General features: G+C 31.0%; 1 protein-coding gene across 9 annotated transcripts in view; it reads left to right on the forward strand.

The window, feature by feature from the left end:
- LOC119638034 (peripheral plasma membrane protein CASK) overlaps positions 1-17,082 on the forward strand; it is a 122,502-nt gene that overhangs the window by 86,809 nt on the left and 18,611 nt on the right. For all 9 annotated transcript variants that reach the window (XM_038034607.1, XM_038034613.1, XM_038034611.1 and 6 more), the window contains 2 exons: positions 16,597-16,782; positions 16,883-17,047. In XM_038034607.1, coding sequence (XP_037890535.1) covers positions 16,597-16,782; positions 16,883-17,047 — 351 coding nt within the window. The remainder of the gene's footprint in view (positions 1-16,596; positions 16,783-16,882; positions 17,048-17,082) is intronic.

Consider the following 17,082-nt stretch of genomic DNA (forward strand, 5'->3'; position numbering starts at 1 on the left):
ACATCGTATCTTATAAATCATAGGTATTTCAAGCCATAATATAACGTTGCTCGACAGGACTTCAGGGATTACTACTCAGTTTCTCTCTCACTGATAATTAAGATCGGAGAGAGAGGCCCTTCGAAAATATTTCTACAAGTTTCTTAGTCATATTGCACTGTATCCTATGATCTATCGTATCATATGAATCATATGCATTCCGAAAAATTTATTATTAATGTCAATTGTGATCACTTGAGGAGTAATTGTACGACATTCTTTTAAACTGAAAATTAAGTTCGGGAGGGGCGAATTTATTATTGGAATTTTACAATTTAATTAAAAAGTGACCGACAGATTGTATTATATCGTCGTATAACGTATCATTTCAAATCACATCTTTATGCAAAGATAATACCGTTATTAAGAAGGAAGGAAAGTTGGTGAAAATTCTTAAATTCGTTTCATGAACAAAAATGTTCCGAGAAAAGGGAATGAAAAACACTAATTGCCTATTCGCGTACTGCTACAAATTCATATCAAATTCCAATGTATCCTATACTTAAGCTTTCGCTCTTGAAAACTTTGCATCTAACGCAAGAGGCGTAAGAGGAATTAGCGAATTGCTGTCTAAGAAAGAAACGAAAGAAAAAAAAAAAAAAGAAAACAAAGATTATTAATCTCGCAAAATTGGACAACATTTCGACAAATGTTACACACTGATAACTTACCTTCGATGTTCACGTAAAGCCAGATTATTTCACAGCACATGTTGGATTCTTGTTGTTGCGATTCGTTCTTCATTGTCATAACTTTTGTTTTTTCTTCATTTTGTTGTTGTTGAGAGACTTACTTCTTATTGCCTCGATTTTGGAAAAACTTTTGAATTGGTCTAAAGATATTTATTTGGATTATTCAACATTCCTGTTACCCTTACACTTAAAACATTTTGCACAATTTTTGTAAAATTTATACAAAAAAAAAAAAGAAGAGAATTTGTAACCACTAACTAAGTTGATAATGAATTGGTAGAGGTCAGAGGCATAAATAACTTTATTGGTTGTAAATGAAAATCAGTTTGACTTTCAGTTTGCAGGCTTGCAGGCTTAAAACTAAGTGAAAAAAACATTTTCTTTTTTATCAATTTATTACTCTTTGCATTAGCTTTTCTATCTTTTACTCTTAATTATTTTGCTAAATTAAATAAACAGTTTATAAGTTGTAAGAAAGTGCTAAGTAACTATGTGACATTACAAGCCAACCGCAATCTCTAATCTATCTGCTAAATTTGATTATTAGCAGACTTCCGGTAACTTTAGAACTTTTTCTTATGACTTTCGTCTCCTTAACTTAATAAGTTATAAGTAACCAGTAAAGTAGATAGGTAGTTGATGGGATTGAGAGACACGGATAAAGGCAAGGAAATGAAGTGAAAATTTTGCATATTATTTTCTCAATGTCTTTCGTTGTTCTTCTTCTGCTTCTTATTATTATTATTTTTTTTATTTTATATATATATATATATATATATTTTTTTTTTTTTTTTTTTATCATACTTTGACTTTTACTCGAAGGTAAATTTTTTTTTCTTATTGAGAAGTTTCTCATCTAAGAAGATCAAAAGTGTATGTTTTAACTTTACTACATAAATTTCTTATAAATGGTATTTTTATTTTTTATTTTTTTTTTTTGTTCATATTACTACGATTTCATATTTCGTTGCGGTACTTTTCTTTAAACTTTATGTGCAAAAGAAAAACGAAAATAAGTAAAAAAAAAAAAAAAAAACGATTTGTCATCCAATATTGTGCCCTTAAGAAATTTCGAAGACATATGCTTAAAATAAAATTTCTTAAACCGCATACGTACTTCACTTCATCTCTCTTGCTCGGTCTTTCTTTTTCTCTCTTTTTGCTTTTTTCCAATTTAATCTTTATTTCATTTGCTTGACATCGTCGACTGCACAGTTATGAAATATTATATTAATTTTAAACTTATGCTATACCTTTCTATTGCTTGAAGATGAATATGTAATATACATGTCAGTCACTTTGTAACAATTAGAAATACCGCACAAAAGATTCAAGAGTTTGTTGACCACGTCACAACTTCAAAAAATGGCGTTCTTATTAAAAAATTATTCAAATATATTAATCTTGGTTGGGTTTATTTATTCTCTTTATAACTTTGAACGAATCTGAAATTTATATCCAATTGTGAGCTGAGAAAAGAAACAATATATATAGCGAAATGGCTTGGCAAGCCTTGCTGCTTTCTTTGAAAATTTAGATACTAGTAAGTGTTCGAGGTAATGTAATGATGACTTTCGGGTCTTATCGAACTAGTTGGCAATATTTGTCAACTCATTTATATATAGAAATAAGACCGCTTCCTCTACAGACTGCAATTGTGGTGTGGGCAAGATCATGGAACCAAACGTACATAGCAGACTATGATGCGAGTTCATAAAAGATCATAAAGATACCTTCCAATCTAATAGCGATCCATGCATTCTTTTAGACGATAGATTTGTTAGATGGAAACTGAAAATAACTTCCAATCTCCTTCTTTTTTTTTAATGTAATCAATCACACAGCGGATGTTCCCTATCCGTGTAAGGCGGTGACGGTAAAAAAAAAATGGGTGTCCGCAGCCTAGTGGGTGTGTGTTCTTATGACTTTACCACCTACTGAACGCTTATTTTTAACTATCATCTAAAGAAATCTCTACCCTACTTCAGGTTTGAACCAGCGACCAGTGACATGGTAGTCGAGATGCTTGTCTAATCGACTACTCATCCGGAGAAACGAACATCTATCGATCCATCCTCGCCGAGGAAGAGTGTTTAAGACGTTAAGGACGGCGCAGTTTTTCCTATTTCGCTCTCGCGAGAGAGAGAGAGAGAGAGAAAGAGAGAGAGAGAGAGAGAGAGAGAGAGAGAGAGAGAGAGAGAGAGAGAGAGAGAATAGGCTTTCATTCGTTAAGTTTTGTGATTCGTTACGAAATCATATGAAATTTGAACAAGTGTAACAAGGAGATCGCTCAAATTTTTATTGATGCATGTGTATTGCAGAAAATTTCTTTAAAAGCCATCCGTCATGATAACTCATTACTTGACTTTCTTGATTACCCAGAGTGAATATTTTCTTGGAACATTATCTAAAAATTGTACTTCAAAACAACCTCAGTTGATTGTGAAAATGAAAAGATTATGAAAAGAAAGAAAACTTGGATGATGTTTTTTTTTTTTCTGTTTTCTTTCATCTATTTTGCATTGCCAAGAAATAAATAAATAAAATGTGTTTCTACTATGTATTGAATCATGACATGATTTGAAATGTAATTTTCAAATTTATTTTACATAAATCTTACACACGTTCACAATCTAAGTAAATAGAGGCAAGAGGGACAAACACAAAGCCAATCTATTTCCAAGGAAAGAGAAATTCTTACACTCCCGCGGGTCGGCGTAAATCACCTTGAGTCATATCTGAATATTATGCAGTTTCTAAATACATTATGTAAACCAAAATCATTTTAAATCGAAACCATATGCCTTCGAATACATTATACCAACTAAGAGATATTCCAGGTGTCTTAATTCTCTGAGTCTTTCCACTGACTTCTTGTAGTTGGCAAAGATTATATAATATATATATATATTCATTGGGGCCTTGTCTTTGTTTCCTAAAGGTTGTCACCTGTTTATGTTCTAAGAGATATTTGTGATGTCTACCTTTCCTTAATACTTTTTTTGTGTTTGGAAAATTTATTTATGTTTCAGTAAATATGAATAACTACAAGATTCATAAGTTTGTGACATTTCTTTATAGAAACGATGAATAAGCATTTAATAATATGGCAAAGTCACCATCGATGGCGATATAGCAACGTATTCATATTTTAAAAGACATATCCGATATTTATATTTTCTCAGCCTTTTCTCTTGTTCGGCAAAATTGGCAATAAAGTCTCCCAAAGGTGTTTATGTCTTGTATTAATCCAATGCTTTCATAGTTATTTTATTCTTATCGATTTTTCCATTGTTAGTTTTTTTAAGTTCACAAAAGTCAAAGTAAAAAGTTTAAAATCTCTTCACAATATTTGGCTCCATTTCTCAAGTTAATGAAGATTACAAATATATAAGTAAAGTCCGCAAAGTGCCGAACTCTAATTGTCTATGACGGGATATTTGACACAAGCTTTTCCATGGTTGGCAATTAAAAAGATTATACTGCTTTTTTAGTTTCTTAAGTCTACAGGCAAGTGATGTTACCAACATGATCATTGACAAGCCGAGATTTCAGAAGCCAGCTGGAAAGGAGTCTTTATATCACTGCATATGTAACTATCCAGCTGATTATCAAAAACAGATGAAAAATTTATAAAACGTTTAAAGGTTTTTCATTATTCCCTTCTTTAATGGTCGATTAACCATTTATATAAGGGACTTGGACATATTTGTTGAAAAGTTTGCTCCAATATCTACTATAAGTTGTAAGACATACGGGTAAGTCTAGTCAGGGTATGAGCATTAACTAACCGCGCCTTAGGCCATCAACTAAAAGCATCCTTGGGAAGCATTAGCTTTTACCTTCAATTGTGTCCCACATAATTATACCGAAGACGGCCGATAAATCGATGAAAAATCGGATGGATGGACATTAGTATCTATCATTCTTGAGGGAGAGTCATGCCAAATTTAATCGAGAAAATAAAATATATTTTCGTTCCACTTAGTAGTCCCTGGATGAATGGGATATGTACTTTGCAAATCGGTATTGTAATAATTCTAAGGTCAAAATTCTTTGAATCTATTCTATGTATATCATGTACATGTATTTTTACTTGTGGCACTTTTTATATTCTAAAATTTTCCTAACATCTCCTAACAGTCTGAATATTTGAAGTTGTTCGCTATGAGATCGAGTTGCAATAAATAAATACAAATAAATATATTAAGCATATTCTACTACCTTGCCCTTTAGCTACATTTCGAAGCACTTAGAGATTTCGGCTTGCCATGAAAATGTTTTCGTATTTTCGAAGCAACAATTTCATGTTATTGCAAACATTTCTACAATCGATTTTGTATTTTCGAGAAAAATAGAAAAATTTTTTTTGCAATTCATTTTTTTTTTTTTTTTACTTAATTTTAGCAAAAATATTCTTTAAATCATTTCATAAATATCAAGGTTAATAATTTTTAGATCAAATTTTGTACAACAGAAAATGGAAACTCGAAATCTATTAAATCAGGAAAAATACGGATATCGAAGCCTCAAAAGACATGAAAGTGGTCACGCGCTCAAAGGTGTGAAAAAGTGAAATTAATGCTCTAGTTATAGCGGGGTGAATGAAACCGGAATATTCGCTCTAGTCAGATAACTGATTAAAAAACCAAAATCCTCGTCCAAATCAAGTACAAGGATTTTTCTTTGGTACCTTTATTTGAGCGTGTATTTCGATTTCTTATACCACACTATGACTAAAGCCATTCAAGAGTAAGGAACCTGATGTGAGACTGGGCCTTCAGTCTCATACTCACGCACAGACTGATGAGAGTCTTGTTTAGCCAAATTTCTGCCGAGTTTCTTTTTGTGTCGAGCTAATCTACGAAAGGGACGGAACGTTATTAATACTTGTGTTTACAGCTTAATATCCTGTGCCGACAAATCTTTGCCAGTGCACGAGTGGGAAAGAGCAAAATGGCGATTATGAAAAATTTCAATTTGTTGGCCTCTCAAAAAGTGGATAAATCTTCAAATTTTCCTTTCGTAAGGCCAACTAAAGGACAATGGACAACAAAGACGTTGGCCGCAACTGGAGATTGCATTCGGGTCAGCTATGATATTTAGTAAGTAGATGTGACCTTATCAAGCAAACAAGAGCAAACTCGTACGACCCCGAAAGATGACGATGTTCCGTTGCAGTGTCAAATTGTAATGTTGAACTTATAGATATTTCTGGTATTAGGCTAGCAAAGTTTACATATATATTTTGTATATGTACGTCAATATATAAAATATATTGTGTATATATGAATGTCAAGAAAGATTGATTGCATTAAATTTTATGGTGAGTCACACATAAGTTTTTAAAGTCATTTATAAAGCTTTGATATCGACTGTTTAAAGCGTCCACTGTGGTGCGAGATGTACTGGAACAACAAGATCATTTCCCCAAGATAGCGAATATAGTTGATCAAGACTCTTGAGGTAATTACCCCTCAGTCAGGAAGACTAGGTTTCAAAAAAAAAAAAAAAAAGAAAAGAAGAAATTAAACGATTTATATATATTTGCTTGAAGTATGGTGATTACAAAAAAAAAAAAAAAAAAGAAGAAAAGTTACGTCGTTTCTTTGATATTTCCATTTACATAGAAATGTTTTCTAAAGTTTACTGCTTGCTGCTGCTGCTGCTGCTGCTGCTGCACCACGTATACAAAACGCATGTTTATATAATTGAAAAGTTTAAGTAAAACGCTGTATGTATGTCAACCCTTTTTTTTTTTTTTTTTTTTTTTGTACAATAAAAATCCAAGAAAGAAGAACACACAACACCTTTACTATATATACAACAACATTTCTATGTTCTGACTGTTAGCCTTCGGGGGAAAAAATCGAATTTTATTTCATTTTGTTTTCCTACCAGTTGTGTTGTGTTGTGTTGTGTTGTGTTGTGTTGTGTTGCGTTGCTTTCAAGTTTTCATTTCTTCTTTTTTTTTGTTTTTTTTATTTCGCTCTTAGTTATATTCAACAATAAGGAAGAAATAAAATAAAAAAAATAAAAATAAAAAAAGTGAAACGTTGTTGTATTTTCCCTTTAAATCCGGTTCACTGTATGTTCTTTACTATGTGTTAGTGATGCTAAGGGCAAATGGTTGCCTGTAAATATGTTGGCCATTATTATTTTATGTGTATATGTCACTTTTCAGAATAAAATAGAAGTATAAAAAGTATATGAGAAAAACTCGACAAAGTAAAATATTTGCATATATTTTGAAGAAAAAAAGAAAAAAAAAAAAAATAAATAAAATAAAATAAAAAAAAGACTAGAAAACTAAAAAACATTTAAATTAAAGTTTTTCTTTTTTCTTTTTTTTTTTTGATTTATGCTTGTTTGTGTTTGCATTGCATATTGAATTTCACGGAAAAAACCAGGGGGAGAGAAGAAGAGAAACAAAAACAAAATTGAATTCATTTATTGATTACGAAATATTTCAAATTACATTCGTATACAAGTGTATGTTTCCAAATATAACCGTTTTTCTCTTTTCTTTTTTTTTTTTTTTTAATAATTTATCATATAATTCATGTATTCAAAATTTTGTTTAGATATATGTGCATAAAAATTATCGAAAAGCTTTTCGAAAAACATAACAACAATTTGTTGTGTTAATGCTTGCATGTAGCATTTATGTTGCACATACATGCATATGTACACAGGGTCATATATTTGCATACGTGCACATGTTTATGTGTACATTGATTATGAAAATCATTTGACATAAATAAAAAAAAAATTTAATTTAAGTTGATTTCATGTTTCTGTTTATCTTCTTTTTCTATATATTTTTTTTTCTATTTTTTGTCTCTATTTTTTCTATATTTTTTTTTTTTTTTTTTTGTATCTTTTTACATTTTTTCTTGCCATTAAACATTTGAAAGATAAAACCGGCTTCATGTACTGTAAAGTTAACGTAAACGCTATGAGAATCACTTTTGTATGAAATTAATGGAAAGAATGTTGAATTAAGCATAAAATGTTTTCATTATAAGAGTTTATGATCTCTCATAAAAAACTTTTAGTTAAATTACAAAACATCTTTAGCGAAAGATATGAAGATATTCTGTGCATGGCATGGCTGAAGGCCATCAAAAAGAATCTTATCTCATAAGTGTAAAAATATTTTAGAAAAACGAATCTTATGAACCAGAAATATATATGAAAGCGATATCTTTTGAGGTTATGAGCTAAATATTTTTGAATACATCTTCATTTTATGACCGAAATATATATATATATATGATATGTGTATATAATATTTTAGGCTAAAGAAAGTTAGATTATTTGATAATTTCTGCCAAATTGAGAGAAAAATGATGAGCGAATATTAACCAAAAAAAAAATTATTCACTGTAGCTTAGCGATAGAAAAATTGTGAAAATATCTCCTATTTTTTGAAATCTTGTCATTAAATATATCATAAGTAAAGGCGATATATGCTAATAAACCCAGGAATATTAGACGGTCAAGTTCGTCAATCATTAATAATCAATGATTCGTTCCTATAAAGTAAATCTTAAGCTATACCGCAATGTCAGCTTTAAACCATTGTTGGTGTTTGCTGATGTTTACTAATAATGAGGGAAAAGGCAGCTTTTTATTCCTTTTGAAAAATAGAGGTCTTGTCAATTTAGGTGATTGTCAATATGAATCAGCTAAACTTGAAGTCGATAGCGGGCCAGGAGAATGTTTGCAATTGACATTATACAGATAAATAGACGGACGGATGGACATGATTTTGATGCTGATCAAAAATATTATACTTTGTATCACTGTTGTTTCCTTCTGGACGTTGCAAATGTTTTGACAAAATATATACGCCCCGCACCTTTCGGTGATGGGTATCAGAACAACAACAAAAAATTATAGAAAAAAACCGTACATTTCTTCATTTTAAATAAGTTCAAATATATAAACTAAAAATTCGTATTGAAGCAGTTTTAATTCCCTCGCTTATATGTACTGTCGATGTACTCTCAATAAATGTATTCTTCGTAAGTCCAAGCAACAAGAGCTCTGAAGCAAGAGTTTTGTCAGTTTCAACTGGTCGTTGATTATGCGATGCTATGCTATTTAAGATCCAAACGTTGCATTCCGCAAATTTGATTAATACATAAACAATTTTATGAATTTCTTTTGAATTTCACTTTCCTTCAGCTATCGTGAGTTGCTAAACTTCATAACTTCTAATGGCATGAAATCCCGTCCGATTTGTCAGTCAGTGATTACGCATCTTAAACACTTTTCAATGTTCGAGTTATAGCCTCGAAGAAGATATTCTCTGTTTTCGTTGCTCGTATAAAATAATAATAGATACACCAGCAAAATATGTCGGAAAAGTAACTTACGCTACCTTTAAGTAACCTACAGTTAACTTAGAAATTATTCAATTATTTAATGACTTAAGCTAAACAGTAACATTTCGAAAATTATTGATACAATCTTAAAAGATTATGGGTGGAGCCAAAAAAGATTAACTTGAAGCAAATTGAATGCTTAATGCATCACCTAATATGTAGCCCTGTCGAGAATCCTAAGTTGTCAAGCGTTGCACTTGCGGTTTTCTTGTACATGTACGCAAAATATACTGATTTATTAATTAGAGATTAAAGCTTAAGGTTAGATATTCTTGGCAACGCCAACTACAACAACATGATGCGTCTCCTTTATAATGTAAGGATAATTTCTTTTAAAATTAAATGCTTTTAAAAACCTACTAGTTGAGGTTAAAGATAATTTATATTCATTTTAGGAGCCAATCAATTTTCTTCTAATTTTTTTTTTTTTTTTTTGTTTTTTTTGTTGTACTATACATGATGAATGATTATTAAATTTTGTTGGCACAGGAAATTAAAGGCACAAAAAAAAAAAGAAAAAATGAAAAGTAAGCATATATTTGGAGCTTATATCCTCATTAAAAATGAATAAACATATTATTAAAGATTTTAAAAAAAATTCATAATACTTTGCACTTAATTTATTTAATTTATCTACTACTACCTGCTTTACATTAAGTTACATGAATAAATTTATTATTATGATTATTGTTATTGTTAATGTTATCTGTGTGTGTGTGTGTGTGTGTGTGTTATAAGCACTTATTCAAATATATTATTAATTTTCTCATACGAAGAATGTTTGATAAGCCAAAATCACTTCAATACTGAATTTTAATATTAAACTGCATTGAGTACAATACTACAATAATATATATATATATATATATATATATAATAGTTATGAAAAAATGCAGTCCAATATTAATACAATACATGCAGCATTGTATGTATATGAAAATTTATTTTTACAGATTCTCCAATTACCGTATGCCTTTCATATGTGTATGAAAATTTAAAAAAAAAAAAAAAAACACTAAATAACGGCTTAAGTCGAATCTTTTCATACTGGCAAAATCGTTGAACCATACTTTACATTTTACAGTTTAGCGAATCGATATTTTTAATCTTTGGCCTACGCGTAACACTCGTGACACAAAAAGCGTTGCTTAGCAGCGATATATAAAACTTTATGCTTTAAGAAAAATTTATCATTTTTCGTTATTTTTGTCCACGTCTGACAGCGGCGTTCAAATAAATTCACATTTTTCTTTTCTTTTCTCATATTTCATTGAAGAAAAAATTAATATTTCGCTTTTCTATCTGAATCACTTGCAAAATTTCGGAGTTCTGCGGACAGACGGACAGACAAAAATAAAATGAAATTTTACAAAGATAATACAAATAGAGTAGAAAATCTTCGGTTTGTAATTCTAGACAAAATTAATCCATATCTTGACTGTAATGCATAATTATTTGCCTTGGGTCGAGAGTAATTGGATTAAAAAAATTAAGTTTTCTCTCTTTATTTGTTTGTTCGTTTGGCAGTATTTCGATAAATGCGGTAAATAATTAACGGGTACGGCATCGCCTACGTAAGGATTTGGCTAAGTCATCGTGTGTCTATTTGTTCGAACTTTATCTACGTGATGTAAAAAAAAAAACAAAAAGTATATAATAAACTAGTATTTGTAAAAATACAAAAAAAAATAATTAAACAATTATTTTTGTAAGTTTAATTTTTTTTTTGTGTGTGTGTGTGTGTTTTTTTTTTAATGAAATTCAGTTCAAAATGAAAATCTCTACTAATTGGTAAAAGTGGTCTTTATCACTAACAATTTAACAGACAAACCAGCGCAAAAAAGCCAGAACAGATATTTAAAAAAAAAAAAAAGCAAAAAAAAAGAAAAAACAAAAAGAAAGTAAACCTTACTACTATTATCTGGCATAGTATACTCGTAACAGAAAAAGTTGTAGCACCGGGCAACAATAACAATAACTGCAACAAGCCATTGATCTCGTCAATTAAAACACATAAAAATGTAATAAAACGATTGAAACAAAGAAATCAAATCGAAATTGTTCACTTTTTTTTTTTTTCCAAATGGTGCAAATAATAAGGGCGGAATGATAGAAGGAAAGAGAACGAAATAGGCTTTCAGTTAAATGGTCAATGATTCAATAGTGTGGTTAAGACGGGTAAGAGAGAATGGTCTTCATCCTGCTGCTACTGCTACTACAACAACAACTACTACTACTACTACTACTATTACTATTACTGCTAGATAATTGTGTGCAGTTAATGTAATTGTACGTGTGTTTTGATGTGCTTTTTGGTTGCTCTTTATAGATAGCACACAATTTTGCATTTAAAATCCTTTAGTAACCAAAAATCTTTTTAACCGACACCGATGATGATGATGATGATGATGACGATGATAAAAACCAATTACAACTATTCAAGCGTTTAAGTGATTACGTTGAAAGGATCCATATGCTGCGCATATATCTTCACGACTTACTATGTGGGTGTATAATTTCTTTCTTTTTTTTTTTTTTTTATTACTTGGCAAAGTCATAAAGAAAATTAAGAAATCCGATTAAAAGTATGACATGAAATAAAAGATTCTTCAAGTATGTCTTCTCTGTGTGCGTGTGTGTGTGTGTGTGTGTGTGTGTGTGTGTGTATGTGTGTGCGTGTGTCCATATATGCTTTGATTAAAAATTCGGTCTAATGAAAAATTCATATAACAGTGCATGTGTGCATGTGTGGTGATGTGATTTGAAAATGATTGTATACTTGAAAAAAAAATAAAACCGAAAGCAGAGCAAACGAAAAATGAAAATATAGTTTTTGAACGAATTTTGGATACCTATCAATTCAAACATTTTATTAAATAAAATTTAATTTAATTTAATTCTCTAAAAATTAGCAAAAATGAAATCGTTGTCAGATCTTTTTAAAAACTTGGACTTTCTTCTCATAGATTTGTTGTTTAGTTTTTATTTTTTTTTAACTATCAAGTGATTTATTTTTTTTATTAAATTCTTGTAAATTAAAAAAAAAAAAAAAATTTTGCGGAAATAATTTATGGATGCATAATATTAAGTCTTTGCAGTTTATCTTAATTTTGCTAAATTTAAACGACCCATTTATGCAAAGACGAAGGGACACCCTATCGACTTATATACATTTTATGATGACCTCAGTACCTCTCTCTAGGAAATCTAAAGACTGTGATAAGTGCGAATTACCTCTAATGGGTGATAAAAGGCAGAAGAAATTTCTTTTCACTGAGTGGGCATAAAAAATTTGCTCATCTTTGATGGCAATGTTAATAGAAAATGGTTTACAGAAAAGCTCTCTTTAAACAAAAAGTAAAAGCTTTAAGTGTCGAAAAGCATATTCCTCGGAGCCCATACGTGCGCTGAAAATATGCATATTAGGGAGATTCTTAAATATTAATTAAGTCTAAAATTCATTAAAAGTGAATAAAATGAATGCTCTTGCAAACGGTCCGCCATAAGGTTGAGTAAATGTGTTTGATTTTATAACAAAGTGTAGTTTAAAGCGAATTTTATTTGAATGAGTTTTTTTCTTCTTCTTTGGTTAATGTTTTTTTAATGATTCATAGTAACATGCTTTTGCCACGCATGTATGTGGAAGCAAAATATACGAATATACGAATAAAGAAAAAAAAAACAATTTTTTTTTCAACCTTTTCGCGGCAAAAAAATCGTGTTTAAAAAAACCCTTTTGCTAAAGGAAAAAATTTTCATGCTAATTGCAGGTAGCGGCTGAGTGCAAAACCTATTCTTAAAACAAATGGTTTTATATGCAGATTTCTTCATAAGAAATGTTTTTAGAGTAATGTGATGCTACAACTATCTTCGATAAAAATTTAAGGAAAAGCCACATTCTCACTAAACTGCACCCATTCTCCTATCTCTTTCTCTTTCTTATTACACGATCAGGGAATACCCCATGAGTCGTATATAAAATAAAAAAATAAAAAACTAAGTAGAACCAGTAATAAATCATTTAAATTTATATGTCTAAATTTTGGCCATTGAAAGATTGCTGCAAGAAAATGAAAATGTAAAAAAGTTTATCTTAACCTCACTTTCAAGAAATTTGAATCTTTTCATTCCTTTCTATTTTGTACATTACTTGCATCTTATCGCATTCGTCGAGCATTCCTGATATTTTAAACGTCTTCTATTATACCTCTATTATATATTAAGTTATTGAATAAAAGTAAACTGAGGATGCAGTGAACATGATAGTACGTCTATGCTGAGGGGAAAAGGGAGAAATATTGCTAAAAAAAACAGCTAACTTTCTGAGTGTCTTTTACTTATTTTTTCATGATCAGTCACTTTGGTGACGTCGCCTATATATATGTATATAAGCATGGTGGTGGTCATTGGCAAAGAAGTTGGAGGAGGGAGGCCGAAATCTTAGGGATGCATGTACAACCGGTTGCAGTCAGACAATTGAAATATGATCCATCGCATGATTCTCTTGATTACTTTCATTTATTATTATTATTATTATTATTATTATTATAAATTTAGCCAGAGAATAAATTCTAAGACTAAAGTCTTAAAGCACTAGGCATCTAAGGCTTTCGGCTTTATGCACTCGACTCTACTGCACTTGAGATTTGAACCCACGACCATTGAGTTGCTAGTCGAACTCTTGCCTACTCGGCCACTCAGGCGGATTACTGTCATTTAGAAGAGTAACTTTTTCTATATGATTTTATCTCTTAAATCGAGTTTACGTAAAGTCATCGGCGTGGTTTTTTAAGTTACGAAAATAGTCACAAGCCAGGCAGAGCAGGACGGGTGTGAAACGATAGATGAGAGAAATGAGTAAAAATTCAGAACTGTCCTCCAAAAGTTAAGCTACACTCTCGTGTAGAAATATTTTATCTTAACAATTCGACCCGAACCCAAATGCATCAGGCACCGCACCACGATAATCCGAGAAAACTTGAATGTTCTGATTTTTGATTACAACTGACTACTCTTTCATCAGAATTTTGATTACTTATCTATTTCTTTCGCTCAAGAGTCTCAAGAATCTTGCTATTGTTGATAAATAACTTTGATCAAAAGGTAGGAGAGTAAGTTGAAATTGGATTAGCATATTATGAAATGGTCAACACATATTTCACTTACAAGGAAATAATATAACATCTTCCAGAAAGTTACCAACCTCTGTTGAGTTAGCGTATAAGTCTCACATATATCCAATAAATGCTGAAAGTGTTCCCTGTTTGAGTTATTGCATTGGTAGCGTATGGCTGACTATGTTAACATGCCGGAGCTTATACTTTCATATACATAAGCATTTATAAAACTCTAAGAACCCGTATAAGCCGTGAATGTTTAACGTATACAGAATTGTGCCCATCTGTGCATACATAGGTGCATCATATGTTTTATATAAGCGCATGTCTATTGCTGTTGTTGCCATTACTGTGGCCATTGTAGACATATGTAATCTGTAACTATACGTTTAGCGGAGCCACGATGAGGTCGTTTTTTTTTTTTTGCAGGATGCTTCAACAACGATGCAGTGATTCTAGTGTTTAACCTTAACTTGGCAAAAATTCTTATAAAGAAACTTAAGAAAATATGTACTGATTTTATTTAAAAAAAAAAAGAAAAAGAAAAAATAATAAAAAACCAAAAAAAAAAAATAAAGGAAAAAGTCAAAACAAAATACTTCTTTTAAAAAATAAAAAAAAAAAAAATTAAAAACAAAATACTTTTTATTTTAAACTTTTCCTTTACAACGTGTTTTAGTCCTATCAGCAGTTAATGTTTAGAGAGTTTCAGGAGAAAATTATCTAAAAAAAAATATGCAAAAATATTCGACATTTTTTTTTTTTTTTTTTTTTTGTTTTGTTTCTTTTACTATTTGTGCGGTAAAAAAGTTGCTCGATGCTCGATGATAATAACACAAGAGAAACTGCTTACATTAACTATCATACTGCAGTAGTAGTTGATAGCGAAAAGCAGATATAAAGGAAATAAAATAAAGTTAATCGTAAACTGTAATAATATTACACAAAGGCATAATATCTAAAGTTAGTCTGTTGCTTTAGATGCTTACGTACGCACTTACATAGTGAACCAGCAGCATCGGCAGCGACAGCAGCCGTATAAGTGGGTTTATTTGCAAACAAATCCAAAATGACCATAATTCATTAGAGTTCTGGTTATAGAGCTGATTGTAATAGTGTAGTGTAGAAGTGAGTGCAGAGTTTAGTTAAACTTCTTGATTAAACCGCAATGCGTCTAAGTGAGTGTGCGTGCGTGCGCTTGTGTATGCGGGAGTAGTGAATGGTATGGATAATGGCAATGGGCAATGATAATATTATATGATGTACCCGTCGATATCAGTTATAATGGTGACGATGTTAGTTATATATATAAGTTTATGTGTTTGGGTGTGTATGCGTTTGTGCCCTCTAACATATGAGTGTTGACGTGTATATAAGAGTGTGGGCGAATAAAAAAGTTTTTTACTCTCCGGGCATTTAATAAAACAAATCAAATGGATTCAACTGCAGTGTTTAAGTGCTTGGGTGTATATGTATGCGGTTAAGTTGAGAGTGCGTGCGAAAGGTATAACCATACTTAATAATAGCTTTTTTAAGTGTGTGCGTGTGCATATATATATATATATATATATATCTATATATATGTATACATATGCATATATATATGTGTGTGTGTGTGTGTATGTGTCTATGAAAATACATATACTTTGAAGGTTTTGCGTGCGTGTATCTAACCGCAACTACACATGCTGTGAATAATAATAAACTTACTAAACCGCATAGACAAATTCCAAGCACGTTATTGAAAATTTCGTCAAAGGAATTCTTTTCACTGAGTGCCAAGGATACATACATACATACATACATACACTCCTCGCCTCATACCCAAGCTCTCTTTGCTCTTTACTCTTCCACACTGTTCTGCCAATCGTTTTTTTATTACTTGAGAACAGCAAATAAATGTTAAGAATTTTGTGGAAAAATCAACAAAAGGATAACCGAAAGAGAAAGAGGTAGAATGATTTATGTAAGTTGTAAATTAAATTTTGTTTGTAAGAAAAGTAAAGAAAAGAAAAGAAAAGAAAAGAAAAGAGAAAAGAAACAAAACATATATAAAAAAAAAAAGAAAAAAACAACAACAACAACAACACCATATTTTTTCTATATTTAAATAAAAGCATTACTGATGCAAAATAATGACCGTCATAACAGCGTGCTTCACTGCTGTTCATGACATTTTACACACATTTCGCTGACGGTGCAGCAATTATATGAACAAGTGTTTATGTCATATTTCATGTTTAATGTTATTCTTGTTCTTATATTAATTAAAGTATAAATTAAAGAGAAAAATTAATTTTAATTTATATTCGCTTTCTTTTCTTTCATTTCTCCATTCTTTGTCCTTAATTCAAGGCCTTGTTGCATACACATGACGTGGTGGCGCGTGATGTTTACAGTGAAGAAGCTTTACGTGTTACGCCGCCTCCAATGGCTCCTTATATTAACGGTGATGAATTGGATAATAGCGATGCCGCCGAATTGCAGCATGTGACCCGTGTACGTTTGGTGCAATTTCAAAAGAACACTGACGAACCAATGGTATGATTATTAAAAGCTATTATTAACCTTTTAATTAAATAAATGAACGCCTTCACTTTATAGAGAACAATAAGGTTTGAATTCATTTCATTCATTGCAGGGCATTACGCTTAAGATGACGGAAGATGGTCGTTGTATTGTCGCACGTATAATGCATGGCGGCATGATACACCGTCAGGCGACTTTGCATGTGGGCGACGAGATACGCGAAATTAATGGCCAACCAGTACAGCATCAATCCGTAGGGCAATTGCAACGAATGCTGGTAAGTCACGCTTAACAATATAAATTGGTTGCGGT

The sequence above is a fragment of the Glossina fuscipes genome, unplaced genomic scaffold, assembly GCF_014805625.2.
Source record: "Glossina fuscipes isolate IAEA_lab_2018 unplaced genomic scaffold, Yale_Gfus_2 62, whole genome shotgun sequence".
Lineage (NCBI taxonomy): Eukaryota > Metazoa > Arthropoda > Insecta > Diptera > Glossinidae > Glossina > Glossina fuscipes.